The sequence below is a fragment of the Theropithecus gelada genome, chromosome 16 (genome assembly GCF_003255815.1).
Source record: "Theropithecus gelada isolate Dixy chromosome 16, Tgel_1.0, whole genome shotgun sequence".
NCBI lineage: Eukaryota > Metazoa > Chordata > Mammalia > Primates > Cercopithecidae > Theropithecus > Theropithecus gelada.
In genome coordinates, this window is record NC_037684.1 from 64,184,101 (window position 1) to 64,212,094 (window position 27,994).

Below are 27,994 nucleotides of genomic sequence, written 5' to 3' on the forward strand. Positions count from 1 at the left end.
GGATGGCTTCCCCTCTGAGGGACGAGGAGGAGGAGGAGGAGGAGATGGTGGTGTCGGAGGAGGAAGAAGAGGAGGAAGAAGAGGGCGACGAGGAGGAGGAGGAGGTGGAGGCGGCCGACGAGGACGATGAGGAGGACGACGACGAGGGAGTACTCGGGCGCGGGCCGGGCCACGACCGGGGCCGCGACCGCCACAGCCCCCCCGGCTGCCACCTCTTCCCGCCGCCGCCACCGCCGCCGCCGCCACCGCTGCCCCCGCCGCCGCCGCCCCCGCCGCCAGGTAAGCGGCCGCCCCGACTCCCCCCCAAGCCCGAGTGGGAGCCGCGGGCGCGCGAAGCCGGGCGGGGGCGAGGCACCCACCGCGCGGCCGAGCCGAGGCGAATCCGGAGCGCGAATCCGGGGCTCGGGCCCGTGGCCCCGCGGCGGTCCGGGCGGTCGGGGCGGGCGGTGGCGGCTGCGACCGCGGGGCCAGGCCTCCTCCCCTCCCCCGCCGCACCCCTCCCCCGCCGCCGCCGCCGCCGCCGCCGCCGCCACCGCCACCCCGGCTGGAGAGCGCTGGGCGCGAGCTGCGCGCGCGGACCGGGCCACTCGGTCGCGGCTTTCGGGGGAGGAGGAGGAGGAGGTTTTTTTTTTACCCTCGGCGGGGAGGGGGTAGGCAGGAAACGGCCAAGGCGAAGCCAGGGCCCCCTCCCTGGCCGAGCGAGGGACCGCGGAGACCCTGGCGGCCGGACGGCGGCGTGGGGGAGGGGCGCGTGGGGGAGGGGCGGCCGCGCGAGCGCCCCTCGGGCTCGGGCCCCGGTGGGGTTGGACCGAGGGAGAGTGGGGTTTCCCCGCCCGGAGCAGCCGACGGGCCTGCCCCCTCCGCTCAGGACTTGGGCAGGCAGAGTGGGGACGGTGTCCATCGGACCCCCCCTCCACCCGCGAGGACTTAGATGCCCGCCAGCTGAGGGGCGTGCGGTGGCACGCGAGGGAGGGGTCTTGTGAATGTTTGTGGGCTGCTGATGAGTAGGGGCAGGTGGTGGCTACAGTCCACGCAGACCACTTCCTGGAATAAGACTGGAGCTCGTCCCCTCGCTCCCCCAGCCTTTGCAGGGGACAGCAGTCCCTTAGGATTGGGGAGCGGAGAGGAGAGTGTCTGGGGAACCAGATGCCCCCAGCTCCACCCCCTTCATCTCGCCGGGCCTCTGGGCTCTTTTGTGTCAAGTGCGGTGGGGGGGGGGTCCCTCTCCTGACCCCGTCAGTCTGGGGTGGCCAAGCTGCCCAGCTGTGACTCTCACGTGGCTGCCATTCACTGTCACTCACTCTCTCGCTGAAACCACCCACTCCCTGAGCACGTTGGGGGGCGTGAACTGCCCACCCAGCTGTTCTGCAGCTTGACCATCACTCAGCACCCGTCCCCCGAGGTGACAAGTCACCCGGCGGCACTCTCTGGGCGGCGCTCTCCAGACCGCTGCGCCGCGTGAGGCGCCCAGCGGTGTCCCCCTCAGACCACCCTCCTAGTGGAGTGATTTCTAGTCTTCTTTGGGATAGGTGAGCATCTGGGTGTCCACACCCCCCGCCTGGGGAACGGCAGGGGGACGTCCGCACCCCCGGGCCTCTGGCTGCCATGCGGCACAAATGCACCAAACTTCAAAACGGCCAACACCGGGCTCTTTGTAAAACTCATATTGATCCGTGTGGCTTCTGTGGCAAACGTTCCTGTCTAGCCGAGACGACCTTTGGGGGAGCGGGGGGTGCTTTCTTGTGGGTCGGGGAGGGATGTGCGTCTCCTGGAAACTGGATAAAGTCTCCCGGTCCCCCAAGCTTGTCTGAAAAAGGGAAAAGTTTTGAAAAAGTTCTCCCAGAGAGCCCCCTGCCTTGGCAGGAAGGGGAGGAATGAGGAGTTGTGGGGAGAGGGTGCCTTTGGGGTTGCCTCCGGCAGAGGCGCTGAAAAGAGGAAAAGAAAGGCCGCCAGGTCCTGCCAGGGGCTTGGCAGCGCTCACCTATTTGTATTGGGACTTGGAGTCTGGGGTGGGGTTGGGTGGGTCTCGGATCTGGGTACGTGGGGGAGAGAAGCGTGAAAGGATCCGAGGTTGAGATGGGTCTTTGTGTCAACCTGGCCTCCGCTTTCCTTCTTGGCTTTCTGAATAGACCAGAAGAAACGTCAAAGGCTGCTTACATTTTACATCTGAAATGAAAACCCACCTCCCCTCTCCCCCTGGGCAATTTTTATCTCCCTTTCAGCCCTCCAAGTCGAATGAGTGACCCAGATACACCCCCTCAGATGACTTTCGGAGGTAAAACTTCGGGAAAATATTTTTAGCCCACTCATTATTTCTGTCTACCTAAGTGTGGGGAAAATAACCCTCCTCTAAGGCAATGTGTTCAGGCTGCCCTCGCTCTTCCTTGTCTAGAATATGCATTTGTGCACAGGAGAGGTTTCCATTGTTTTCCATTCCGACTGCTTTGATTCTCACCATTTTGTTTTACATTCTTACTCAAGACCAATTTTATCCCTTCCCCCTCTCTCCAGTCTCCTTACATTGTTAAACGTTTAAAATAATAGCAGTCGTGTTGGTGGGGGAAGGGAGCAGGAAGCCAAAAACTCATTTCTTCTCCCTCCCCCTTCTGGCAAGTCGAGAGAAATAATATAACATAATATATAGATGTGATTCCTTGGGGGTGGGGGTGGGGAATGATTGTGGGTGGTGCGGAAAATTCTGGTAGTTTCTTTGCAAAAGGTCTGAAAATACAAACCCACCCCCTGCCTGCAGTACGCATGTGCAGCAGACCTATTATGGTGGTGCGTTGTGGGGGAGGGAGGGGAATTTGAGAAAAAATAAATATATGTGTGAGAGATTGATGGTGAGATTAGAAGAAGAGAGGGGCGGGCAGGAGGCGAGGCTTCGGTCGAGACTCCTCCCGCTTGCTCGGGCGGCCAGGCTCCGCCCTGCGCCCTCCGGCCCCCGCCTCTTTCCTCCCTGCCTCCCTGAGATCCGAGCCGGGGATGTGGGAGAGTCTGGGCTCCAGGCCAGCATTGAGTGGCTGCTGAGACCGAGGTTGGGACTTAGATTTTGCTTTATTACCCGTCCTTGCTTTTCCTCGCCATTCTCGCCTTGCCTCTCCCGCCACCGACGTCTGCCCAAGTTCGGGAACCTCCCGCTGGGGTGGAGAGTAGAGTGAACGGGCTTGTGCACCACCCCTGGCTGGTGGTGGCCGAGGCCGTGTCCCTGATCCTTAGCCAGTTGGCCTGCCCTTGCCACTGCCCCGGCAGCCTCCGTTTCCATGTTCAAGTCAACCGAAGTCCCTGGGGCCAGGGGAGCCGGCTGCTGGGGCATGGCGCCTTCCTTGCTGACTTCCTATTACAGTCCCCATTCCGTTTCACACCCGGGCTCTGGGCAGCCACCTCCCTGCACACACGCACACAGTCCTAGAGTGTCTTCCTGCACAAGGGGACACAGGATGCTGTAGTTAGCAGGAAAGGTGGCACTGAAGGAAGGAGAGGCTCCGACTCTGAGGCAGTGGAAACGGAGGCCTCTGGTGTTAATTGTGGCTAATTTTCCGTTGGCTGTTGAGGGAGGGAGAAAGGATTGTGTGTCCTAGAGCTAGGGGCTGGGCCAAGCCCAGGCTTTCCCGTCCTGCGTCGGCTGCCTCTCTCTGTACTAGACAGGTCTGGCTGGTTAGTCTAGTGCTTGGTAGGGGAGGGAGGCGAACCAGAGCCCCAGGGCGCCAGGTCTGTGGGGCATCCTGTCTTCCTTTATGTGGGGTAACTCTCCATTCCCCAAGCCTTCACAGAGTTAGTGACACCTTCACAGATATGGGGTGGGGGGACATCAGGGAAGAGCCTGCCTGGGGCCCTCTGATAGAGACATCTGGGGAGAAAGCCAGGGACCTAGCCCTGCTGAAGCAGGTACAGGCCCTCCTCTGGATTTGTGGGCCTCAGTGTGTGTGGGTGGGTGCGCGCGCGCGTGTGCTTTTGAGAAGGCATGTGCTGGGTGTGTCTGTCTGCGCCTATATCTTTGTTTGGGTCTCCCATACTGCCTATAGATGAATGGGTCAGGATATCTGGAACAAAATACGGAGGTGAAGGGTGAGATCGGGAAACAAAGGGTATGGCCCCCAAGTTCTCAGAGGGAGCGGGGAGATGGGAATAGAATTGAAGGTAGGTTTTAGGCTACTTGGGAGGAGGAATGTTTAGGTAATTGTGGAGACTTTCTCCTGTCGAATTAGGGTGTGATGAAGGAGGCAGACACTGTGATCCTGTGGGCAAGAAGTAAAAATGACCAGCTGAGGATTTCTTTTCCTCCAGGACTGTGTTGGGGTGACAGGATGCCTGGTAATTATCCGAGGAAATGTAAATAGAGGCCTCCCTCTTGGCAAAAGGATGTCAGGGCCCCAGGGTGTTAGTGTGAGAACCCAGGTGTCCACCTTTGGCTCTCCCTCCCCAGCATCTGGCTTAGGGAGCTGCCAGCTTGTGTCTCCCCACTCCAAGTGCTGGGGTCAGGCCAGGCCAGCAGCTGGGCATGGCTTCCCCAGTTCCTGGGCAGGATGCCAGCTGGCGAAGTGAGGGGGAAGGCAGGAGGAGCCCTGGCGGTGACTGAAAGGACCTGCCACAGTCAGAGCCCATGGCCTGGAGCCTGGTCCCTTGTTAGTAGGAAGGGAGGGAGGGGAGTGGTTTGGCTGCTCTTCTCTTCTGACCCCTGACCTCCCATTCAGAACCAGAGCATCCCAGAGTACTCGAAACACTTTCTGTTTGCATCCAGTGAGGGGAGGCAGGGCTTGGAGGAGTTAATGCCCCATTTCCTAGAGAGCGGGAACTGCTGTGGTGGGGAAGGGGCAAGTTGAGGGGCCTCAGGGGCTGGAAACCTAGAGGCTTAGGTTTTCTGATGCTTTTTGCTTCAAAGATAAGGATGACATTCGGCTGCTGCCTTCAGCATTGGGTGTGAAGAAGAGAAAACGAGGACCCAAGAAACAGAAGGAGAACAAGCCAGGAAAACCCCGAAAACGCAAGAAGCGTGTAAGTGTCAAGAATTTCTAACTCTGTGGCAAGGCTCAGGAGACCCATTCTCAGAGACCTACATTTTCTCTGGTCCTGATTACTGGTGTGGGGGTAGGGGTCTGAAGCCAGGGAGGCTTGATCCCCTGGGCCCCCCAATTCCCTGCCACTGTTGGCCTGTATCTCAGGGATCTGGGACCCTAACTTCATTCACCGCAACCTAGTGAAGAGCCTTGTTGTCAGCGTGACTTGCCTCAGCAGCAAAGAGAAGCAGTTGAAAGCACAAGCTCCGGAAGAAGACTGTATAAATTCAAGAGTCCAACATTCCTCTGTCTAGGATACCAGGCCGTTTATTTGGCTCTCTGTGCCTTAGTTTCCTCATCTGTAAAAGTAGATAATGGCCGGGTACAGTGCTTCACGCTTGTAATCCCAGCACTTTGGGAGGCTGAGCCGGGTAGATCATTTGAGGTCAGGAGTTTGAGACCAGCCTGGCCAACATGGTGAAACTCCATCTCTACTAAAAATACAAAAATTAGCTGGGCGCAGTAGTACATGTCTGTAATCCCAGCTACTCAGGAGGCTGAGGCAGGAGGATTGCTTGAACCTGGGAGGTGGAGGTTGCAGTGAGCTGAGATCACACCACTGCATTCCAGCATGGGCGACAGAGCAAGACTCCACCTCCAAAAACAAAACAAAAAAAAAAAGGAGATAAAAAATTAGTTACTATCACATATGATTGTTGTGAAGATTAAAAGAGATAAGATATGGTATGTGCTGAGAACAGTTTCTGGCAATGGTAGGGATGAATAAATGTTATTTTTATTTCTTTTTCTTAGGACAGTGAGGAGGAATTTGGTTCTGAGCGAGATGAGTACCGGGAGAAGTCAGAGAGTGGGGGGAGTGAATATGGAACCGGACCAGGTCGGAAACGAAGAAGGAAGCACCGAGAAAAAAAGGAGAAGAAGACAAAGCGGCGGAAAAAGGGGGAGGGAGATGGGGGGCAAAAGGTGAGTAGAATTAGGGAATGAGAGTGAGAAATCCGCATTAAAGATGGGCATGAGGAGGGGAGGAATGGAGACTGGACTGGAGAATGGAGCAAGAAGCAAGAAAGCCCAGGGAAGCTGGTGGGTTGGTAGACAGGCATGTGTGGGGCCTGGAATAGGGCCTGGAGGAGCACCTACTTCACCAAGGCCCCTCTCCCACAGCAAGTGGAACAGAAGTCATCAGCAACTCTGCTTCTGACCTGGGGCCTGGAGGATGTGGAGCATGTGTTCTCTGAGGAGGATTACCACACACTCACCAACTACAAAGCCTTCAGCCAGTTCATGAGGTGCGGTAAGACTGGGGAATCCTCGCTAATAGACACTTTTAATTTGAGGGAGGCCCTGGACCCCTTGGAATCTGATGAAAGCTATGAAACTGCTCTCCAGAGAATTCACGGCATATACACACCCAATTCCACACGTCATTTCAGGGAACTCTTGGACTCGTAAGGATCCAAGAACCCCAGTTAAGACCTCTTCACTGAGGGGCGAGGGGTGGAGGGGCGATCATGATTCCAGTGCTGGGTTAGAGAACTCTTTCGCAACAGAATGAAGTGAGGACAGAATATAGTGAGCCCTCCGCTGCCCCAACAGCTCCATCTTCTGCTCTGTGACTTCTCTCTAGCTGGACCTGAGAGACCATCAGTGTTCCTAAACTTCCTTTGCTCACTTAGCAGGTCCCGTGCCCCTTCCTTAGGCCTTGGTAATAATGGAGGGTCCATTGCTGGCCGTGGGACCTGAGCTTCAGTGGCTCCTGAAGAAGGGTAGAGAATAGTAGAGTAGAAAATAACAGAGATGGGCCGGGTCCGGTGGCTCACGGCTGTAATTCCAGCACTTTTGGAGGCCAAGGCAGGTGGATCACCTGAGGTCAGGAGTTCAAGACCATCCCGACCAACATGGCGAAACCCCGTCTCTACTAAATACAAAAAAAATTAGCTGGGCATGGTGGCACATGCCTATAATCCCAGCTACTCAGGAGGCTAGGCAGGAGAATCGCTTGAACCCGGGAGGTGAAGGTTGTAGCGAGCCAAGATCACGCCATTGTGCTCTAGCCTGGGCAATGGGCAAAACTCCATCTCAGAAAAAGAAAAGAAAAAGAAAACAGTGCAGACGTATTTTTGGGGAGGAGGCACTTTAACATATCAGTTCAGTGCTCTGGAGGCAGCTGCTGAGGTTCAGATCTGGTTACATTTTGGGCAAGCAACTTAACCTCTTCAATCCTCAATTTTCTCTTCTATAAACTGGGAATAGTAATATATACCTCATAGGAATCTGTGTGGGTTGGGTGGGATAGTGAATAGAAAGCACAGTACAATCAGTGCCTAGCCCCTAGGGAACATTCAGTAACTGATGACTGTCATTAGTAATGTTGTCTCACCTACCTCACTGCTGAACATGGGGCTTTTCTCAGCACCATGGCTCACCCATGTCAGCACAAGTGTTTAGCACCCCACCCCAGAGCAGAACCAGCATGGTCTATCTCTTTCACACTTCGTCCTACAGAAGCCCATCTTCAGGGCCCATGGAACTTACTAGTAAAATGCAGAGAATCATAGCAACTCAAGGGTATTATTGTGAGGACGAGATAAGGTGTAATGTATGTGAAAGTGTTTTATGAACTGTAAAGTAGTATACAAAAGTAAAGTATTTTTGTTAGTTTTATCTTAACCTTTTATGTTTTTAAGTTTTATTTTGCTGTTTTTTATTTTCCTTTTTTTTTTTTGAGACGGAGTTTCACTCCGTCGCCAGGCTGGAGTGTAGTGGCGCAATCTCGGCTCACTGCAACCTCTACCTCCCAGGTCCAAGCAATTCTCCTGCCTCAGCCTCCCGAGTAGCTGGGACTACGCGTGCCACCATGCCCCACTAATTTTTGTATTTTTAGTAGAGACGGGGTTTCACCATGTTGGCCAGGATGGTCTCCATCTCTTGACCTCATGATCCGCCTGCCTTGGCCTCCCAAAGTGTTGGGATTACTGGCATGAGCCACCGTGCCCGGCCTATTTCCCTTTTTTTAAAGACAGGGTCTCATTCTGTTATTCAGGCTGCAGTGCAGTGGTATGATCATAGCTCACTGTATCCTCCAACTTCTGGGCTCAAGTCATCCTCCTGCCTCAGCCTCAGGCGCCACCACACCCAGCTAATTATTTTTTTTAATTTTAATTTTAGTTTTTTGTAGAGACAGGATCTCGTTTTGTTGCCCAGGCTTATCTCACAGTCCTGGGCTCAAGCGATCCTCCTGCTTCAGCCTGGGATTACAGGCATGAGCCACCGTGCCTGGTCTGTATTTCTTTTTTAATGCTTTTTTAAACCTTTTCTTTCTCCGCTTTTTTAAAACTTATTTTTATTTGTTTAGTTTCTTAAATGGCTGTTTTTCCTAATAGGACATATTCTCACCACCCAGGAATCCTAGCATGTACATAGATTTAATTGATGAGGGGAGATGGCAGTGTTCCCAGACCATCTGTGAAGGGTCCGAGTTTTCTGCTTCTGTATTTACAGGCCCCTGATTGCTAAGAAGAATCCTAAGATCCCAATGTCTAAGATGATGACCATCCTTGGGGCCAAATGGAGAGAGTTCAGCGCCAACAACCCCTTCAAGGGGTCAGCAGCTGCTGTGGCGGCGGCAGCGGCAGCAGCAGCAGCAGCTGTAGCTGAGCAGGTGTCAGCTGCTGTCTCATCGGCCACCCCCATAGCACCCTCCGGACCCCCCGCCCTTCCACCACCCCCTGCTGCTGATATCCAGCCCCCACCCATCCGAAGAGCCAAAACCAAAGAGGGCAAAGGTAGGGAACTCTCTTCCAACAACTGTCATTTCACCTTCCAAACCGCATGTCTTCACATTAGAGTCTGGAACTCTCACCTTCCCAGCCCTGATTGCCGGAGGAGAGATGCTTTCCAGGAAGTGGGGCTTAGTGAAACCACAGCCCACAGAGGAGTCCAGAGGCTCCTGTGACCTCCATTATTCCAGGATGTCATGACCTCTCCTTTTTCCCCTTCTCACCCAACTCCTCATTCAGGTCCAGGCCATAAGAGACGGAGTAAGAGCCCCCGAGTGCCTGATGGACGCAAGAAGCTTCGGGGAAAGAAAATGGCACCGCTCAAAATAAAACTAGGGCTGCTGGGTGGCAAGAGGAAGAAAGGAGGCTCGGTGAGTGACCCGTCCCTGTCTGCTAAACACCCGGGGGCCAAGGATCCAGAGACAGGGATCCGTGAGGGCCAAGGATCCAGAGACAGGGATCTGTGAGGGCCAAGTATCCAGAGACAGGGATCTGTGACGAACAAGGATCCAGAGACAGGGATCTGTGAGGGACGACGGAGCAGGAAGCCAAAGGCCTGGGGAGGGCGTGGAATGAAGTCTGCCTCACTGACGGCCACGGGGCTATGGGCAGTATGTTTTTCAGAGTGACGAAGGTCCTGAACCAGAGGCTGAGGAGTCAGACCTGGACAGTGGCAGTGTCCACAGTGCCTCAGGCCGGCCTGATGGCCCTGTCCGCACCAAGAAACTAAAGAGAGGCCGGCCAGGAAGGAAGAAGAAGAAGGGTAAGGAGTGTTGACTGCGTGTGATCCTGTCAGTGGGCCGTCCTCTCATTCTTATTTTCAATTTTGACTTCTCTCTTCAACCCTTCTCCCTCTCTCTCTCCATCTCCCCCTGCCCCACTTCCTTATCCCTCCACCGGGGTATATGACAGTCCTGGGCTGTCCTGCAGTGGCCGGGGAGGAGGAGGTTGATGGCTACGAGACGGATCACCAGGATTACTGTGAGGTGTGCCAGCAGGGTGGGGAAATTATTCTGTGTGACACCTGCCCTCGTGCCTACCACCTCGTCTGCCTTGATCCTGAGCTTGACCGGGCTCCCGAGGGCAAATGGAGCTGCCCTCACTGTGTGAGTACCTAATGCCAGCATCTGATGACCCTGAGGAACCCACCCATCTCTTTCCCCCTTGGTTTCACTTACCCTCTTCCTACCCCCAGATGGCTGGACTTCTTAGTAACAGATGTCCAAGTGTCTAGGATCCTAATGTATTCCTTTCTCCCACACCTTTGCTCCCAGAATCAGCATTTCTGAAACTGGAGTGTCCTTTTCTTTAGTTCCCACCAGTCTTCTCTGCACTTCTAGGATTCAGGTGTCCTGTCTTTGCCTGTATCTTCCAGTTTCATTCCTTAACTTCTGCCATCTGTCTGTGTGTCTGTCCTTGGCCCCCTAGGAGAAGGAGGGGGTCCAGTGGGAGGCCAAGGAGGAAGAGGAGGAATACGAAGAGGAGGGAGAGGAGGAAGGGGAGAAGGAGGAGGAGGATGATCACATGGAGTACTGCCGCGTGTGCAAGGACGGCGGGGAGCTGCTGTGCTGTGACGCGTGCATCTCTTCCTACCACATTCATTGTCTAAACCCTCCCCTGCCTGACATTCCCAATGGTGAATGGCTGTGTCCCCGATGCACAGTGAGTGGAAACATCTCCCCTCTGTATTTACTGTCGGGCCTGATCCCTTCCCCCATCCCTGGGGCCCACATGTCCAGCTTTTCCTTTCTCTGCACTCCCCCACTCTGTGGGACCCCTATCCTGTCATCTAACGATGGGTTCTGTCTGCCTCTTTTTTTTCCTCCTCCTTGTACATGTCCATCCCAAAGTGCCCTGTGCTGAAGGGTCGAGTGCAGAAGATCCTGCATTGGCGGTGGGGGGAGCCACCTGTAGCAGTGCCAGCCCCTCAGCAGGCAGACGGGAATCCAGATGTCCCAGCCCCGCGTCCTCTTCAAGGCAGATCAGAGCGAGAGTTCTTTGTCAAGTGGGTGGGACTATCCTACTGGCACTGCTCCTGGGCCAAGGAGCTTCAGGTACTAGGACCTTTGCTTTCCCTCTCCCCCATGACCTCATTTCCTGCCATCCTCTCCCTCTCTTACTCCTCTGTTTGCTGGGTTCCCATACCCTTCATTTTCTCTCGTTTCAGGCCTCTGGCCTTTATACCCTACTTGCTTAGTTTCCATCTGTGGTTCTTTCGGTCTACAGTCCTCTTTCAGTCTCCATTAGCTTTCTTCCCTCAGATATAGCATAGCCTTTCTTAACTTCACGTCCTTCCTTATCTGTCTTTTTCCATGTTTTATAATATTCCTGGCTGGGCATAGTGGCTCACACCTATAATCCTAGCACTTTGGGAAGCCAGGGCAGGAAGATTGCTTAAGACCAGCCTAGGCAACATAGTGAAACCCCATCTCTATTTAAAAAAAAAATTATCGGCTGGGTGCGGTGGCTCACGCCTATAATCCCAGCACTTTGGGAGGCCGAGGCAGGCGGATCACCTGAGGTCAGGAGATCGAGACTGTCCTGGCTAACACAGTGAAACCCCGTCTCTACTAAAAAAAACATTTAGCCAGGCATGGTGGTGGGCGCCTGTAATCCCAGCTACTCGGGAGGCTGAGGCAGGAGAATGGCGTGAACCTGGGAGGCGGAGCTTGCAGTGAGCCAAGATCGTGCCCCTGCACTTCAGCCTGGGCAATAGAGTGAGACTCCATCTCAAAAAAAAAAAGAAAAACTCAATGTTTATAACCCCATTCCCTATCTCCTTTTGCTCATAACAGCCCCACCCAGGCCGTGGCTTCTGAAACTGTTGCATCTGTTTCATTTTATTTATTCTCCTGTTTTGGCTTTGACTCATTTGTCTCTGATCCATCCTTTTTCTTTCTTTCTTTTTTCTTTTCTTTTTTTTTTGAGATGGAGTTTTGCTCTTGTTGCCCAGACTGGAGTGCAGTGGCACGATCTTGGCTCACTGCAACCTCTGCCTCCTGGGTTCCAGCGATTCTCCTGCCTCAGCCTCCCGAGTAGCTGGGATTACAGGTGCCCGCCACCACGCCCAGCTAATTTTGTATTTTTAGTAGACATGGGGTTTCTCCATGTTGATCAGGCTGATCTTGAACTCTCAGCCTCAGGTGATCCACCTGCTTCAGCCTTCCAAAGTGCTAGGACACGCCTGTTATTCTCTTATTGCCCAGGCTGGAGTGCAGTGGCGCGACCTTGGCTCACTACAGCCTCCATCTACCTCATGGGTTCAAGCGATTCTCCTGCCTCAGCCTCCTGAGTATCTGGCGTGTGCCACCACACCTGGCTAATTTATGTATTTTTGGTAGAGACAGGGTTTCTCCATGTTGACCAGGCTGGTCTTGAACTCCTGACTTCAGGTGATCCACCCGCCTGAGCCTCCCAAAGTGCTGGGATTACAGGCGTGAACCACCGCACCCGGCCAATCCATCCTTTTTCATAGCTCCCTTTCCCTGTCCCATTCCTCCTGCTGGCCTCTTCCCCGTTCCCTGTTGTCCTCTGGGAGTGTCAGGCCTGTCTCTTCCCCATTTTTCTGTGCCCTATCAGCTGGAAATCTTCCATTTGGTTATGTACCGAAACTACCAGCGGAAGAATGACATGGATGAGCCCCCGCCCCTGGACTATGGCTCCGGCGAGGATGATGGGAAGAGTGACAAGCGTAAAGTGAAAGACCCACACTATGCTGAGATGGAGGAGAAGTACTATCGTTTTGGCATCAAGCCAGAGTGGATGACTGTCCACCGTATCATCAACCACAGGTGAATCCTTGGCCCTGGGAAGTAAGACCTGGTATATGACACTATTCTTACCATGGTGATGGCCTCATGTTAGTATTTGCTGATTAACCAGGTAATTGATCTAACCTTGATAACCTCTGCTGCAGCTCCAGCCTTTCTGGCCTTGTTTCCTCCAGGGGAATGGGAGAAAACAGGAGGAAAGTTCGGCCAGGCAGTGCCTCTTTTGTCATCTCCAGTGGCATAAGACATAGCACATGAGTCTGGGGATGAGGGCATGAAAGCGAAACATGAGAGACAATTCATCCAGACCAGTGTTTTGAATATTTCTTCTTCATGGTACTTATTACTGCCTAAAGTTACGGTATTTATTTAGTTATTTCAATGCTGTCTTCCCCACGAGACTCTGAGTTCCATGAGGAAAATACTTAGTGATTAGGTGAACAAATAATATAAGGAGGGATCTCCAGGAATGTTTTGTGATAGTTGATTTTTAGGATACCATCCTGAGAAGGTTAGGCTGCCAGGTTAACTATTCTCACGTCCCTTCCAGCGCCCACTGTTGAAGGTTGGGTGACAAATTTTGTGTGTTTGCTGATAATTGCGTTTCTCAGGCCTTCTTGCTGTTTGTGATCTATGCAATTTTTGTTTCCTCCTGCTCCTCCTTATGGCCTCCTGCCCCACAGTGTGGATAAAAAGGGGAATTACCACTATCTAGTAAAATGGAGGGACTTGCCATATGACCAGTCCACGTGGGAGGAAGATGAAATGAATATCCCTGAATATGAAGAACATAAGCAAAGCTACTGGAGACACCGGTGAGGGAACGAGCCTGTGGATTCGAGGGATTCTGAGGATGAGGGCCTGAAAGCTAAAACTCCAGCATAAAATGAGGGTATAGAAGGGACTGATTCAACCTGGAGTTCAGGGCAATGGCCACCTGGGCTGGGTTGTTTGAGATGGGCTTGCTAAAGAGGTAGTGTAAGGAACAGAAACAAGATCTGGCTGAGTGGTGGAGAAGAGAATGTTCAAGAGTGGGGAGGGCTGGTTCTTGAGGTGAAATCCAAAGGGCAAGGGTAAAAAGCCTGGGAAAAAGGAAATATGGGAAAATCTAGGTCATGGACAGTGGGAAGTAGGTCTGGAATGGGTTCAGAAAAGAAAGCGTAGGACTCCCAAAGATGAGGCCTCATTCAGAGCCACTCTTTTTCCAGAGAACTAATTATGGGGGAAGACCCTGCCCAGCCCCGGAAGTATAAGAAAAAGAAGAAGGAGCTACAGGGTGATGGGCCTCCCAGTTCTCCCACTAATGATGTGAGTCCTCTCAGTTGGCATTTCTTGTTTCTGGAGCCATGGTGATCGAAGATTTCCCAAGGGCTATTGATGGAACTTCCCAGAGATTCAGTAACCTCTGTGAACAGTAGCTCTTCCTTCAGTGTCCAGCCTTGCCCCAAGAGTGGTTAAGAATTTTGGCCTAAAAGGGCAGGAGCTGCTAGAGATAGCCCACTGGCGGCTCTTTCACCAGCTGGCCCTCCCCCATGGTGCTGCTGGATATTGTCTTACAGAATGAGGGGGAGGGGCTGAAGACTAGATGTGAGAACTTTTGTAAACTCAGGCCATAGTAGAGGGAATTGTAATCCAACTTGGTATCCATGCCAGGGAGGAGGAGACTAAAACTGGAGGAGCTGCTGGTTATTTCCTTGAGCTTTCTGACTTCTTGTCTCTGTAGCCTACCGTGAAATATGAGACTCAGCCACGGTTTATCACAGCCACTGGAGGCACCCTGCACATGTACCAGCTGGAAGGGCTGAACTGGCTGCGCTTCTCCTGGGCCCAGGGCACTGATACCATTCTAGCTGATGAGATGGGGCTGGGCAAGACCATACAAACTATTGTCTTCCTCTACTCACTCTATAAGGAGGTGCTGGACTCTAGGACCTTGAAGGGGACCGCTTGGACTGGGGAAGTGGGGAGGGGGAAGATGGAGGGGTGTAGCTGGCAGAAGACTGGGGTATACAGCCTCTAGCCTAGACTTATGCTGCCCCATTCTTGACTCCCAGGGCCACACAAAAGGTCCCTTCCTGGTGAGTGCCCCACTCTCTACCATCATTAACTGGGAGCGGGAGTTCCAGATGTGGGCACCCAAATTCTATGTGGTGACATACACGGGTGACAAGGATAGCCGGGCCATCATTCGTGAGAATGAATTCTCCTTTGAGGACAATGCCATCAAAGGGGGCAAGAAAGCTTTTAAGATGAAGGTAAGCCCCTCTACCTCATATCCTCTAAGACCCTCAAATCTGTCACTTCTTTTTCTCAGCCAGGAATTCAGTTTCTCTATTCCCCTCTCTCCTCACCTTTCTCCTCTTCCTCCACCTGTCCTCGTGTCTCTGCACTACCATCCTAGAGATGTGGCAGGTACTCCCAAGGGCGTACATGGGTCTGTCAGTACTGGAAATGTGGGCAGAGGTTTAGGGGCCATGGTCTGTAATCCCTGCTTGGAGAACAGAGTAATGGCTTCTATTGGGAGCCACAGTCAGGAAAAGGTGTCTGGAGGTGTAAGTCCATGGTTGTCAGGTGGCAGCTGAATGGGCAATAATTATGTTGGCAGAGGGAGGCACAGGTGAAGTTCCACGTTCTCCTGACATCGTATGAGCTGATCACCATTGATCAGGCAGCACTCGGTTCTATCCGCTGGGCCTGTCTTGTGGTAGATGAGGCCCATCGACTCAAGAACAACCAGTCCAAGGTGAGTGAGGTTCCCAGACCTCAAAAACTTGAAATGGTGGGCTCCTACTTGCCCTGGTCCTAAAAAAACCCAAACAAAGTTCTGGGGATTTTCTGTAGTCTGGGAGGACGGCCAGGTTGGAGGAGGGAGAGGGCCAAAGATTTGGGGCCTCTGATCCTGAGTGAAATGGAAGCTGGGACAGAGAAAGGCTGATGCTGTGGGTCGGTCATTTGCCACTAATAAGCCCATTCTCCTGCCTTGCCTTGCCCCATCTTTTAGTTTTTCAGGGTTCTCAATGGTTACAAGATAGATCATAAGTTGCTGCTGACAGGAACCCCATTGCAGAATAATCTGGAGGAGCTCTTCCATCTCCTGAACTTCCTCACCCCAGAGAGATTTAAGTAAGTGGTTCCCTAAGGGTAGTTGGCAGAGATGAGAGGTGGAGCAGATAAAATGAACCGGTAGAGGATTAATCTGAGGTGGTAAGCCTGAGATCAGCGGCAAATAACTTGCCAACCTGTTAATTTTCTTCTCTCCTGGCTCTTAGCAACTTGGAGGGCTTCCTGGAGGAGTTTGCTGACATATCCAAAGAGGACCAGATCAAGAAACTGCATGATTTGCTGGGGCCACATATGCTACGGAGGCTCAAGGCAGATGTCTTTAAGAACATGCCAGCCAAGACAGAGCTCATCGTTCGGGTGGAGCTAAGCCCCATGCAGAAGTAAGATGCAAGACAAGCTGCCTGGAGTAGGGGTTGGGGATTGATGGGAGCATTCCAAGTGCAATATCATAATTGCTTCCTTTATTTATGTTTCTTTTACACCCCTTTCCTGGCCTTTAGGAAATACTACAAGTACATCCTGACTCGAAATTTTGAGGCCTTGAATTCACGAGGTGGTGGGAACCAGGTGTCGCTGCTTAATATCATGATGGATCTTAAGAAGTGCTGCAACCATCCATACCTTTTTCCCGTGGCTGCTATGGTAGATACACAGAGCAGGAGCTGATCGAATGTCCGCTCTCAGAAAACATGGGTGGGGAGTAGTGGGGAGGTGGGTATTGAGCCACAAGGGTGGAGTGCGCTGGAAGGCCAGGGACTGGGTCTCTGAGAGCAGTAGGAATTGGGAATGTGTGGAAGCTGGATCTGGGCATCTGGCCTTCTAGGCATGGTAAGAATATGGGGAGATGTTTCCAACTGACCCTGTCCTCCTCCTCTCTCCTCCCTTTTCAGGAGTCCCCCAAACTCCCCAGTGGGGCTTATGAGGGTGGGGCACTTATTAAGTCATCTGGGAAGCTCATGCTGCTCCAGAAGATGCTGCGAAAGCTGAAGGAGCAAGGACACCGAGTACTCATCTTCTCGCAGGTGACCTGTGCCCTTAGCTGTCTACATCTGCTTCCTCTTCCCTCTCCTCGTCCTCCACACTTTAATTTCTTACCGTCTTCCTGTGGCTGCTCCAGTGTGACAAATGAGGAGATTCCTCCTGTAAGAGTTTTGTTTTTTTTTTTTTTTTTTTTGAGACAGAGTTTCTCTCTTGTTCCCTGACTGGAGTGCAGGGGCGTGATCTGGGCTCACTGCAACCTCTGCTTCCTGGGTTCAAGTGATTCTCCTGCCTCAGTCTCCCGAGTAGCTGGGATTACAGGTGCCCACCTCCATGCCTGGCTAATCTTTTGTATTTTTAGTAGAGACGAGGTTTCACCATGTTGGTCAGGATGGTCTCGATCTCCTGACCTCAGGTGATCTGCCCACCTCCGTCTCCCAAAGTGCTGGGATTACTGTATAGCAAGTTTATTCTTGGCCTCTGATGCCTGTTCTTAAGGTTATTGGAAGTTGAAGTCCAGCTTTAGTTCCTTTTCAGCTGCATGGGGGAAGGGTGAGGGTGAGCCTCCTTAGAGATTGGTATTATTTCTTCATCTTATTGGCAGGTGAGGGTGAAGGCACACACCCTCTGGAAATGTGATGAAAACTCTGGGTCCACTCTCCAGACAACTGTACATACAATGACACAAATTTGTATGGATTTTCAGGGGGTTCCTAGATTTCCCTGAAACCTTTTCATGGGTCGCAGAGAACCTCTGCCTTAGGAGAAACAATCTTAAATCAAGAGAGTATGACAAGAGGGCCAGACATGGTAGCTCACACCTGTTATCCCAGCACTTTGGGAGGCTGAGGCAGGAGGATCACTTGAGGTCAGGAGTTTGAGACCTGGCCAACATGGTGAAACCCTGTCTCTACTAAAAATACAAAAATTAGTTGGGCGTGGTGGCGCACACCTGTAGTCCCAGCTACTAGGGACTCTGAGGTAGTAGGATCACTTGAACCCGGGAGTGGAGGTTGCAGTGAGCTGAGATGGCACCACTGCACTCCAGCTTGGGCAATACAATGAGACTCCATCTCAAAAATAAAAATAGAGAGTGTGATAAGAATGTGGAATAAAGAGGAGCTTAAGACAGGGCAGGGGTTCAGGTGTAAGGATCAGGGTTGAGTTTGTATAAAGGAGTAGTTAGAATAAGCAAGCTATCCCACCACCTCATTATTCCAGACTCCATCCTTTTCTCTTGCTCTAGATGACCAAAATGTTAGACTTGCTTGAGGACTTCTTAGACTATGAAGGCTACAAGTATGAACGCATCGATGGTGGCATTACTGGTGCCCTGAGGCAGGAAGCCATCGATCGGTTTAATGGTGAGGGAGATACACTGGTCCCTGGTGGGTGTGGGAGGCCTGAGAAACCTGTGATAGGTCTCTGGGATGGGAGGGGGACTGGCTTGGGGGACATTGGAAACTTAGGCTTTGAGTTGGGGGCATGGTTGTTTGTCATCAGAGAACGTCTAGGAGCAGGTGGACAGACCTACTGGGTACAAGAAAAACCTGATCCAACTCTCACCTCCTAGCTCCTGGAGCCCAACAATTCTGCTTCCTCCTGTCCACCCGAGCTGGGGGCCTGGGCATCAATCTGGCCACTGCTGACACTGTCATCATTTTTGATTCTGACTGGAACCCCCATAATGACATCCAGGTGGGAACTCGTATCCTGGAGCGCCTGCACCATTTAGCAAGGAGATGTGGGTTCATGGAGGAGGGTGTCATGTTCCGGGGTCAGAAATAAATCGCTTCTAGGAGGAGAGAAGACCCTTCTTCAGCAGCCTTCTTTCCTGAGCATGTGGGCAGCTTCTCCCCGGCCACTCCCCTGGCCCACCCGCCACTTTCTCTTGCCCCTGCAGGCCTTTAGCCGGGCTCATCGGATTGGCCAGGCCAACAAAGTGATGATTTACCGGTTTGTGACTCGTGCGTCAGTGGAAGAGCGAATCACACAAGTGGCCAAAAGAAAGATGATGCTGACACACCTGGTTGTGCGGCCTGGGCTGGGCTCCAAGGCAGGCTCCATGTCTAAGCAGGAGCTTGACGACATTCTCAAATTTGGCACTGAAGAGCTGTTCAAGGATGAAAACGAGGGTGAGAACCTTTTCTGCGGCTCTGTGAAAGCAGGCCCCTGCTCTCCCAGGAGTGCTTCTCAGCCCCCTGCGGGGGAAAACAACTCTTCTCTGCAGCCTTTGAAGGAAGGAGAGCCTTCTTTTAGTGGCTCTTGGAGGAAGGCTGACCTCTTTCTTTGCCTGTAGGGTTAAAACAAACAAAACATAAACCTTTCAACATTGGCTCCCAGGGAAAGAGCCTTCTCCAGGGCTTCTGTGAAAAGGATGCAGAGTAGAAGCTTTCCCATCAGCCTTTCTAAACTTTGGAACCCAAAGTTCCCTGTTTTCCCTCTCACCAGGGGAGAACAAGGAGGAAGACAGCAGTGTGATTCATTATGACAATGAGGCCATCGCTCGGCTGTTGGACCGGAACCAGGATGCAACTGAGGACACTGACGTGCAGAACATGAATGAGTATCTCAGCTCCTTCAAAGTGGCACAGTACGTCGTGCGGGAAGAAGACAAGGTGAGAGGCTCTGGGGGCCAGACATTATCTATCCCAGGCCATCTCCAAAAGGCAGTATCCTTTACTTGGCCTTGAAATAGGAGGGTCCGTCCCCCTTAGAACAGTAGTGGACCTCAAATAACTTCTTCGTCTAATAGGTGAGACTGGACTTCAGAGAGAAACGTAGGCACAGACAGTACTGGTAAACACAGAAGGGTACCTTCTGAGACAGTGCAGGAGAAACACTGTCAGAGGGATTAGAGGAGAGATTTAGAAAACATGAGGAGAGCACGCTGCAGGTAAGAGATGGCAATGGAACATGCACAATGGCCAGAAAATGTATGCAGAGTCACGAAGCTCCAGGAGTGGGGAGACCGGATTGGGCTGACGCAGCAGAGTAGGGATTTCATTGCCATGGAAAGATTAGCAAAGAAGGAGACCCCCAGTGTTCATTCATTCTGCTGCCCTTCAGATTGAGGAAATTGAGCGAGAGATCATCAAGCAGGAGGAGAACGTGGACCCTGACTACTGGGAGAAGCTGCTGAGGCATCACTATGAGCAACAGCAGGAAGACCTAGCCCGGAATCTAGGCAAGGGCAAGCGGGTTCGCAAGCAAGTTAACTACAATGATGCTGCTCAGGAAGACCAAGGTGAGGACTGCCCCAGATGCAGGCAGTAAAAGCGGGGGAAGTGATGATGAGAAGGGACTTAAGGCTGGGGCTACTTAGAGGGTAAGAGAGAAGCCTAGAAGTCAGAGCCTTTCCCTGCTAAAAGGGAAAGACGTAAGGTAGAGTCATTAGGAACTACCCAGAGGCCAGGTGGGTTTGCAGGTGATTTAAACTATTTGGTGGTTGCACAGGCATCCTGTGGACACCCAGGGCCACTGCTTAAAGTAGGTTTGGCAGGAGAACCAGAGGGGCCCAGAGACTGAAGGTGGGCGGTGAATGGAGATGCTGTAGGATATGCGGCTCCCAAGTCAGACTTCGGGCAGTGACCTGGCGTTCCCAGAAGGGCCAAGGCCAGAATAAAGGTAGACAAGTCTCGGCAGGGAGGAAGCCAGCCAGAAAGGGCCCCAGCGTGGGCATATCCCGAGAGACCTCCCTGACCACTGGGCCCTCTCCACCCCCACAGACAACCAGTCAGAGTACTCGGTGGGTTCAGAGGAGGAGGATGAAGACTTCGATGAACGTCCTGAAGGTGGCATCTGTGTTCCTGACTCTTACCTCTTACCATTTTATTTTTCAGTTTGCTTTAAGCCCACTGTTTTTGTACAAGTAAAAAATCTTTGTGTGTGTGTGGAAAAACTCCATTGCAGATGAGCAGAAAGGAAGCAATGTTGATAGTCTCTCCACTAGTAAACTTCAGTTTGTGTGACCACATAGACTAGATCAAGAAAGGCTGAATCATTTTCCATTTCCACTGGTAATCTGGGCCTTTGTCAGATATCAGCTATTAATTTTAAAATATGACTAGTTCTTTTAGAGTCACTGGGTTAGTAGTTCTGAAGTGCTTGGGAGAGAATTGGGAGCACCTCAAACATGATAGGAATGTTCCTGTGTTCTGTATCTTGTGGGAATGGGGTGCTAAGGAGGACTGAGGCTTAGAGGAGGTGGTGGATCAGCTAATTGATGTCATCCCCACTCTCAGGGCGTAGACAGTCAAAGAGGCAGCTCCGGAATGAGAAAGATAAGCCACTGCCTCCACTGCTGGCCCGAGTCGGGGGCAACATTGAGGTGAGAGCTGGGCCCAGTGTTCGTGAGTTCTCCAAGGAGAGCATGAGGGTAGAAGGTTGGAAATTGGGGCCTGGATCACTGAGGGTAGAAAGGACAAGACCTAAGAACCCTGGACATTTGTCGTCATTGCCTCCTTGCCCCCACCCTCAGGTGCTGGGCTTCAATACCCGTCAGCGGAAGGCTTTCCTCAATGCCGTGATGCGCTGGGGGATGCCACCACAGGATGCCTTCACCACGCAGTGGCTGGTGCGGGACCTGAGGGGCAAGACTGAGAAGGAGTTTAAGTGAGTGTGGGTGATACAGGGCTGAGTTGGACGCGAGGGTAAGAGCTTTGGGTGTTCCATTCTTCCTTGGGGCCGCCATATGATGTGACCTTACTCAACTGATTGTCACCCTCCCTGCCATACAACGCTTCCTGGCTCGATTTCCTGGGGGGTGGTCTCAGCCCACCCCACCTCCCCTCAGCCGAGCCTAGAGTAGAGGGGCCAGGCATCCTCCCCAGGGGAGAGGTGTTGAAGCAAGGAACCTCTCCTGGGCTGTCCTAGCCTCACATTTACTTGGCCACAATCACCTGGCAGGAGGAGCTGGTGGAAAGGATGAAGAGCTGACTGATGGGGCCCAGGAATTAAGTACCAAGGCCAAGGGGATAGGCCAGGGATGGGGCGCAGGGGCACGGTTAGGACTTGGAGGGCTGGTAATGGTGAGAGTGAGAGGCCCAGGGGAGGAGCCCTGGAGCATCTGGGGATTTGGGGACTTGGGGGTCCTCAGTCATCCTTGCATCTTCCTCACTGCCCTATACCCCTTCTGTGGCTTCCCTAACCGTCCTCCCACCCCATGCTTCTTAGGGCCTATGTATCTTTGTTCATGCGCCATCTGTGTGAGCCTGGGGCAGACGGCTCTGAAACCTTTGCCGATGGGGTCCCTCGGGAGGGACTGAGTCGCCAGCAGGTGTTGACCCGCATTGGAGTCATGTCTCTCGTCAAGAAGAAGGTATCAGTCTTCCTCTCACCCAAAAAATCAAGCTAGCTGCCTAGTCTCTGTCCTTCCTCTGCCTCTGTCCCTGAGTTGTAAGCTCGCGCTGGTGTGAGACGGAGGAGACTGGAGTTTCCTGTCTGTATGTCTGTAAGTGCCTGGAGCTGACACCTGTCCTTCCCACCCCAGGTGCAGGAGTTTGAGCACATCAATGGGCGTTGGTCAATGCCGGAACTGATGCCCGACCCCAGCGCTGACTCTAAGCGCTCCTCCAGAGCCTCCTCTCCTACCAAAACGTCTCCCACCACTCCTGAGGCTTCTGCTACCAACAGTCCCTGCACCTCTAAACCTGGTAATCAGAAATCAGGATGGTGGGAGAGACAGAAAGGGAGCCAGGAGTCAGGGCAAGAGAACCTCTGTCTTTATCACTGTGCCTTCCCCCTGCAGCTACTCCAGCTCCAAGTGAGAAAGGAGAAGGCATAAGGACTCCTCTTGAGAAGGAGGAAGCTGAAAACCAGGAGGAAAAGCCAGAGAAGAACAGCAGAATCGGGGAGAAGATGGACACAGAGGTGTGTGGCTCCCTGGATTCCCCTGTGGAGTGGGAGGGGAGGGGGCTTGGAGGCCAGATGCCTGGGAGCCCTCCAGCTCATCCTGACCCCATTGTCCTCTTACAGGTTGATGCCCCCAGCCCAGCCCCATCACTCGGGGAGCGGCTGGAGCCAAGGAAGATTCCTCTAGAGGATGAGGTGCCAGGGGTACCTGGAGAGATGGAGCTTGAACCTGGGTACCGTGGGGACAGAGAGAAGTCAGGTGGGTGCATGGCCTTAGGAGTGATGGGGGATTAGAATTTGGGATGTCCCTCTTCTGGGGTCAGAGGATGAGGGTAACATCCTCCCTTCCTATCCCCTACCCCCTCCCACAGCCACAGAGTCGACGCCAGGAGAAAGGGGGGAGGAGAAGCCGATGGATGGACAGGAACACAGGGAGAGGCCGGAGGGGGAAGCAGGGGATTTGGGCAAGAGAGGTAATGGGTGGAAGGACTGGACACCTGGGTCCCTGAGGGCATCAGGGGAGGTGGAGTCTGGGGAACCAAATGCTTGGGTCCTGGGCGGGTAGCTGTTTGAAAGGCCAGGACAGTACAGTACAGATAGCAGTCTTGGGACCTGGGAGGAGGGTGTCCTGAGGTGTGCGCTTTGGCTTGTCTGTCCTAGCAGAAGATGTAAAAGGTGACCGGGAGCTTCGACCAGGGCCTCGAGATGAGCCACGGTCCAATGGGCGACGAGAGGAAAAGACAGAGAAGCCCCGGTTCATGTTCAATATCGCAGATGGTGGCTTCACAGGTTGGGGAGACTCTCGCTGCTTTCTGCTCCTCAAGGGGATCTGCTCATCCTCATGGGGTTTCTCGTTTTGCCTGAGGCTTCCTGCTACCTTTAATTCCAAGTAACTTCCAATGAAGTATGTTGCATGCTGACTCCGATCCTTGCTCTAAATCTTTCTTAAGTATCCCTCTTAACTCCAAAGCTGGCTCTAATCCCACCTTTATTCTTAATTCTAACTCGAACCTGGTTAGTAACGGAGTTTGTTCCGAACTCCTAACCTAACCTTTACCCATTCCTCTTCAGGAGCCCTTAGTTCCCTTTCATTATTCAGTTTCCCCATCTGTACCTGTCTGTTGGACTGAGTGCAGTCTGCAAACCCTTGTTGCCTCTTCTGTCTGCTGCCGCCTTTGCAGAGCTTCACACACTGTGGCAGAATGAGGAACGGGCAGCTATTTCCTCAGGCAAACTCAATGAGATCTGGCACAGAAGACACGACTACTGGCTTCTGGCTGGGATTGTCCTGTATCCTTTGACACACGTGCAAGAAGGAAAAAGTTCTCTCAAGCTGGCAAAAAAAAAAGGATGATGATTTCACACCCAGGGACAGGGCTACTGCCACACTTTGGGGAGTCAGGCCAAAAGGAGGAAGTGTTCAAAGCCAAGCCCATTCCTGTTAATTTCCTTGATGGTTCCCTTTCCTTCATTGGTAGCCATGGCTATGCACGGTGGCAGGACATCCAGAATGATGCTCAATTTGCCATTATCAACGAGCCATTTAAAACTGAAGCCAATAAGGGGAACTTTCTGGAGATGAAAAATAAGTTCCTGGCCCGGAGGTTCAAGGTGGGAATGAGGGAGGACAGGAATGGGTTATGGACGGGCTTGGGTCAGAAGTGAGGCCAGATCTAGTTGGAACCTAGGGAAGGTTAACACCTTCAGGGCTGAGGTGATGCTTGGAGCCAAGACCAAAGTGTAACCTTGTGCTTGGGAGTGTGGTCTGGGTCAGGGTTGATGCTAGGTTCGCAGTTGGTTTGGAGCTAGGAGTGCTCTGGGCCAGCAGTAAGGGCAGGATGGGTCTCCTGCTATGTCCAGTCCCCCCACCCGCCACTCACTCACTGCTGGCAGAACCCTGCCTTCACCTCCCAACCCTGTGCCCTCAGCTCCTGGAGCAGGCGCTGGTGATTGAGGAGCAGCTGCGGCGGGCGGCCTACCTGAACCTGTCGCAGGAGCCGGCGCACCCCGCCATGGCCCTCCACGCCCGCTTCGCCGAGGCCGAGTGCCTGGCCGAGAGCCACCAGCACCTCTCCAAGGAGTCGCTGGCGGGGAACAAGCCGGCCAACGCCGTCCTGCACAAGGGTAAGGGCCGCGGCGGCCCCGCGCGGGGGAGGGCCCACAACGCTGCGTAAGTCTTCACCCCGCACCCCTCAAAATCTTCCCACCCCCTGACCCCTCTACCCTCTGAACCACCCCCCTCTGACCTCTAACCCCACCCCTACCGACCTGGCACCCCCTTGGATTTTAGCCTCTAGGACTTGTGCAAACCAACCCTCATCCACACCTGATAGCATTCACAACCATGCCCCATAGAGGCACCTGCCCCAGCCTCCATGTCCCCTCTGCACAGTGGGGCCTCTTCACTGGCGGTGGAGCCGCATCCCCGCCATACTGCCGACATCATCCAGTTAGGGGCCTTGGACTGTGTGTGCACCATACAAATCCCTGGCTCTGGTCAAACAAATCACATTCCCTCACATCTGTTTCACCCCATGAGGCAGAAACTACCACCCATCCAACCCTCTGACCCTACTCCATGAAACTTCCCTTTGACCTTCGACCTTTCCTCCTACCGCCTCTTACCTTGTCAATGATAGAGATTATATCCAAAGCCCTCTAACCATCTAATCCTGCCTGATGTAGTCACTGACTCCTGGCCCCTTTGATCCCTGTTCTAATTCCTTGAATCTGTAATACTGACCTTCTAACCTCCCTCTCCCCTTACATATTAAAATCTTGATTCCTTAAAGCTTTGACACTTACCACCTCCCATGCCTCCTGACTATTTCCTCCCCATCATCCCCAACCCCAAACCTTGCTCTTCCAGTATGAGATGTTCTGACAACTCCCCGCCCCCATGTCTTCCGATGTCCCCCCATCTTCCTTTCCTCCATGCTCCCTTTTTCTTTCTTCTTTCTCTCCATCTGTCTTCTGTGGTGATCTGTTCTCTCTCTTTTCCTAACACTTTTTCTTTTCCCCTGAGTTGCTTCTGTTTTTTGTCTACTTTTACTTTCTTGATCTCTGGTTCTTTGACATCTGTGTCCTCCTCTCTCGCTCTTTTTCTGCCTGTATCTGTCCGTCTGATGCCTCTCTTTTCCTGGCTCCATCTCTCTATTTCCCTGTCTTTCTCTTGCCCTTCTTTCTCTGTGGCCCGGGCCCCAGTTCTGAACCAGCTGGAGGAGTTGCTGAGCGACATGAAGGCGGACGTGACCCGCCTGCCAGCCACGCTATCCCGAATACCCCCCATCGCAGCCCGCCTTCAGATGTCCGAGCGCAGCATCCTCAGCCGGCTGGCCAGCAAGGGCACGGAGCCTCACCCCACACCGGTAACCCTCTTTCCCCCTAGCTCCAGTTTTCCCTGTTTGGGTTCCTCCTGCACACATACAAACACTTCCATCAGAATCCTATACAATATGGAAAAACATCTTGCTAGAACACAGTCGTCACCCTTGAGTGAGTCTGCCTGCCTGTGTATCCTACCCTCAGTAGCTGTGGAGTGTGGCTCCTAATGTCTCCCCTACAGCTTCTTTCCTCTCACAGACTATGAACTAACTCCAACTTCTGCTTACTCTCTGTTCCAGGCCTTCCCCCCGGGTCCCTACGCTACACCTCCGGGGTACGGGGCGGCCTTCAGCGCCGCACCCGTAGGGGCCCTGGCCGCCGCAGGCGCCAATTACAGCCAGATGCCTGCAGGGTCCTTCATCACAGGTCAGCTGGTGTTTTCCTACCCCCTGCTACTCACACTCCTCCTTTGCCAAACTTTATTTCTGCTCAGCTGCCCTTTAACTGCTCTAGTCCATCTCATTTCCTTGGTGGTATCTGGTGTTTTATGGGATAGAGTTGTTCTAGGCTGTCCCCCCCCATCCCTTTCTTAACCCCTCTTTGATCTCCTTTATCAAAAACCAGAGTTTTAGTAGATCTGTGACTTGGTGTCTTCTACCCAAGCCACCTCCCTCCAGGTTCCTTCAAGGGAAAGTGAATATGAAACCCGAGGGGTATAGAGTGGGAACATGTGTTCAGTCATGTAACACAAAGTGGAATCTCAGGGAAAGGGGTTTGCCCTTGTCTTCCCACCCTTACCTGGGGCAACTGGAAGTGGCAGGAGGTGGCCTAGAAGTGAGAATTCACCACTGTCATGAAGTGATGTTTGGGAGTGATGTGGGAATTGATCTTTCCTTACCACTTTCCCAAACAGCCGCCACCAACGGCCCTCCAGTGCTGGTGAAGAAGGAGAAGGAAATGGTGGGGGCGTTGGTGTCAGACGGGCTGGATCGGAAGGAGCCCCGAGCCGGGGAGGTGATCTGTATAGACGACTGACTGGATCCCAGGCCTGCCCTTCACCCAGGCCCCGTCCCCGAGGCCGACCCCCAGCTCAAGCGCTGGGGCCTGCTGCCAGCCCTCCACCTTCCCCACCCCTTGGGCCATCACTGGGCTAGGAACCCCTTTGCCCCTCTCTGCAGCTCCTCTCTTCAAGAAGGGCCCTTTGTCTTTCTCCACTCCCACGCGACTTTCCCACCAAGCCTTGAAGACTGTGCTGGTGAGAAGAGGTCTGGGTGGGAGACGGCTGGCAGGGTCTTCCAAGTACCTTCCTCCCCCACCGCCAAGTATACACAACTTCCCAGTAAATGGTTGTGGGGAGGCAAGAGGTGGAGCCTCCCCAGCTGTTTCCCTGCAGAATCAGCTCCATCTCATGCAGAAGTGGAGAATTAGCCTTGCCTGGCCTTTAGGAACTTTTGCGGGGAAGAGAGCTTTGAAGAGAGGAGGGGGACTTTTAGAGAGGGATGAAAATGAGTCCTGGGAGGGAGGAAGGGACGAGGAGGGGTGGCTGCATGTTACCGTTCCCTACCTCTCCCCACATGGAGGGTGGAGCAGTTATGAGGGAGGAAGTCAATTGCTGTTCAGCCTCAGAATAAAGGCGCCGTTCACTGGCTCAGTTACCTCCTGTGTACCGGCATCTTGTGTTGGGAATGTTTCCCCCTCCCTAGGGACCAAGGACCACCCCTACAAAGAGTAATGGTTGGGTGATACTCCCTCAAGCCAAAGAGGAGCTCCCCAACCTGTTCTAGGGACCCAGGTCACCTAGAAGGGTGGGAGAGAATACAATGGGCCAGACGGCGGTGGCGGGGAAGCCCCCAGCTCTGGGGCTTAGGTTCCTGAAGACTTCTACTACCCTCCCTCCTCAAGGCCTAGATACAGACTAAATTTGCGTTAAGTCAGGCAGGGGACCTAGTCAGGGTCTTGGGAGCTACCTTGTCACTGGGACCAGAGCAAAGTAGTGGAGGGCAGGCAAGGGAAATGTGGGCACATCCCCCCTCCCAGGAGGGGCCGGGGAGAGTGGCAGTTTGCATGGCGAACCCCCCACTTCCTCTTTGCTGCCCCTTCACTTTCTTGCTGCCCCTTTCCCAGTCTCTCTTCACACCCACTCCTGGTCTGTCCTGATCCCCTCTTCTGTATCAGGTTTATTGGTTGTACATATAAATTATACTTTCCTTTC

The 27,994-nt window shown here is 53.1% G+C and overlaps 2 protein-coding genes and 1 non-coding gene across 5 annotated transcripts in view; 2 read left to right on the top strand and 1 right to left on the bottom strand.

Annotated features, from left to right (window-relative positions):
- The window catches only part of NAA38 (N(alpha)-acetyltransferase 38, NatC auxiliary subunit), a 32,638-nt gene extending 31,874 nt beyond the window's left edge, over nucleotides 1–764 (bottom strand). The window contains exon 1 of the mRNA XM_025360996.1: nucleotides 360–764. The gene's annotated coding sequence lies outside the window, so the exon portion shown is untranslated. The remainder of the gene's footprint in view (nucleotides 1–359) is intronic.
- Nucleotides 1–27,994, top strand: CHD3 (chromodomain helicase DNA binding protein 3). Of its 3 annotated transcripts, none has more exons than XM_025360988.1 (40): nucleotides 1–279; nucleotides 4,883–4,995; nucleotides 5,811–5,981; nucleotides 6,180–6,304; nucleotides 8,517–8,800; nucleotides 9,035–9,165; nucleotides 9,407–9,557; nucleotides 9,707–9,900; nucleotides 10,223–10,456; nucleotides 10,645–10,848; nucleotides 12,374–12,585; nucleotides 13,248–13,379; nucleotides 13,773–13,872; nucleotides 14,288–14,479; nucleotides 14,619–14,819; nucleotides 15,170–15,307; nucleotides 15,566–15,687; nucleotides 15,834–16,007; nucleotides 16,128–16,269; nucleotides 16,518–16,649; nucleotides 17,852–17,969; nucleotides 18,179–18,303; nucleotides 18,509–18,740; nucleotides 19,057–19,223; nucleotides 19,675–19,852; nucleotides 20,334–20,399; nucleotides 20,850–20,935; nucleotides 21,086–21,219; nucleotides 21,781–21,925; nucleotides 22,097–22,259; nucleotides 22,355–22,476; nucleotides 22,582–22,717; nucleotides 22,830–22,931; nucleotides 23,122–23,247; nucleotides 23,640–23,748; nucleotides 23,937–24,069; nucleotides 24,387–24,582; nucleotides 25,663–25,826; nucleotides 26,082–26,208; nucleotides 26,696–27,994. In XM_025360988.1, the coding sequence occupies exons 1-40, from the start codon at nucleotides 3–5 to the stop codon at nucleotides 26,815–26,817; spliced, it is 6,180 nt and encodes a 2,059-aa protein (XP_025216773.1). In that variant the 5' UTR covers nucleotides 1–2; the 3' UTR covers nucleotides 26,818–27,994. The 3 variants fall into 3 exon arrangements, with proteins under 3 accessions (XP_025216773.1, XP_025216774.1, XP_025216775.1); XM_025360989.1 differs by lacking the exon at nucleotides 1–279 and adding an exon at nucleotides 4,054–4,314; XM_025360990.1 differs by lacking the exons at nucleotides 1–279; nucleotides 22,830–22,931 and adding an exon at nucleotides 4,054–4,314.
- Nucleotides 21,352–21,490, top strand: LOC112610493. The gene has a single exon (XR_003116388.1).

Excerpts from the sequence above, each read along its gene's own strand:
- CHD3 (XM_025360988.1), top strand. The coding sequence starts at position 3 with ATGGCTTCCCCTCTGAGGGACGAGGAGGAGGAGGAGGAGGAGATGGTG. Across the intron at positions 10,849-12,373 it reads CCTGGGCCAAGGAGCTTCAG|CTGGAAATCTTCCATTTGGT; the intron begins GTACTAGGACCT and ends GTGCCCTATCAG. Across the intron at positions 21,220-21,780 it reads AAGACTGAGAAGGAGTTTAA|GGCCTATGTATCTTTGTTCA; the intron begins GTGAGTGTGGGT and ends CATGCTTCTTAG.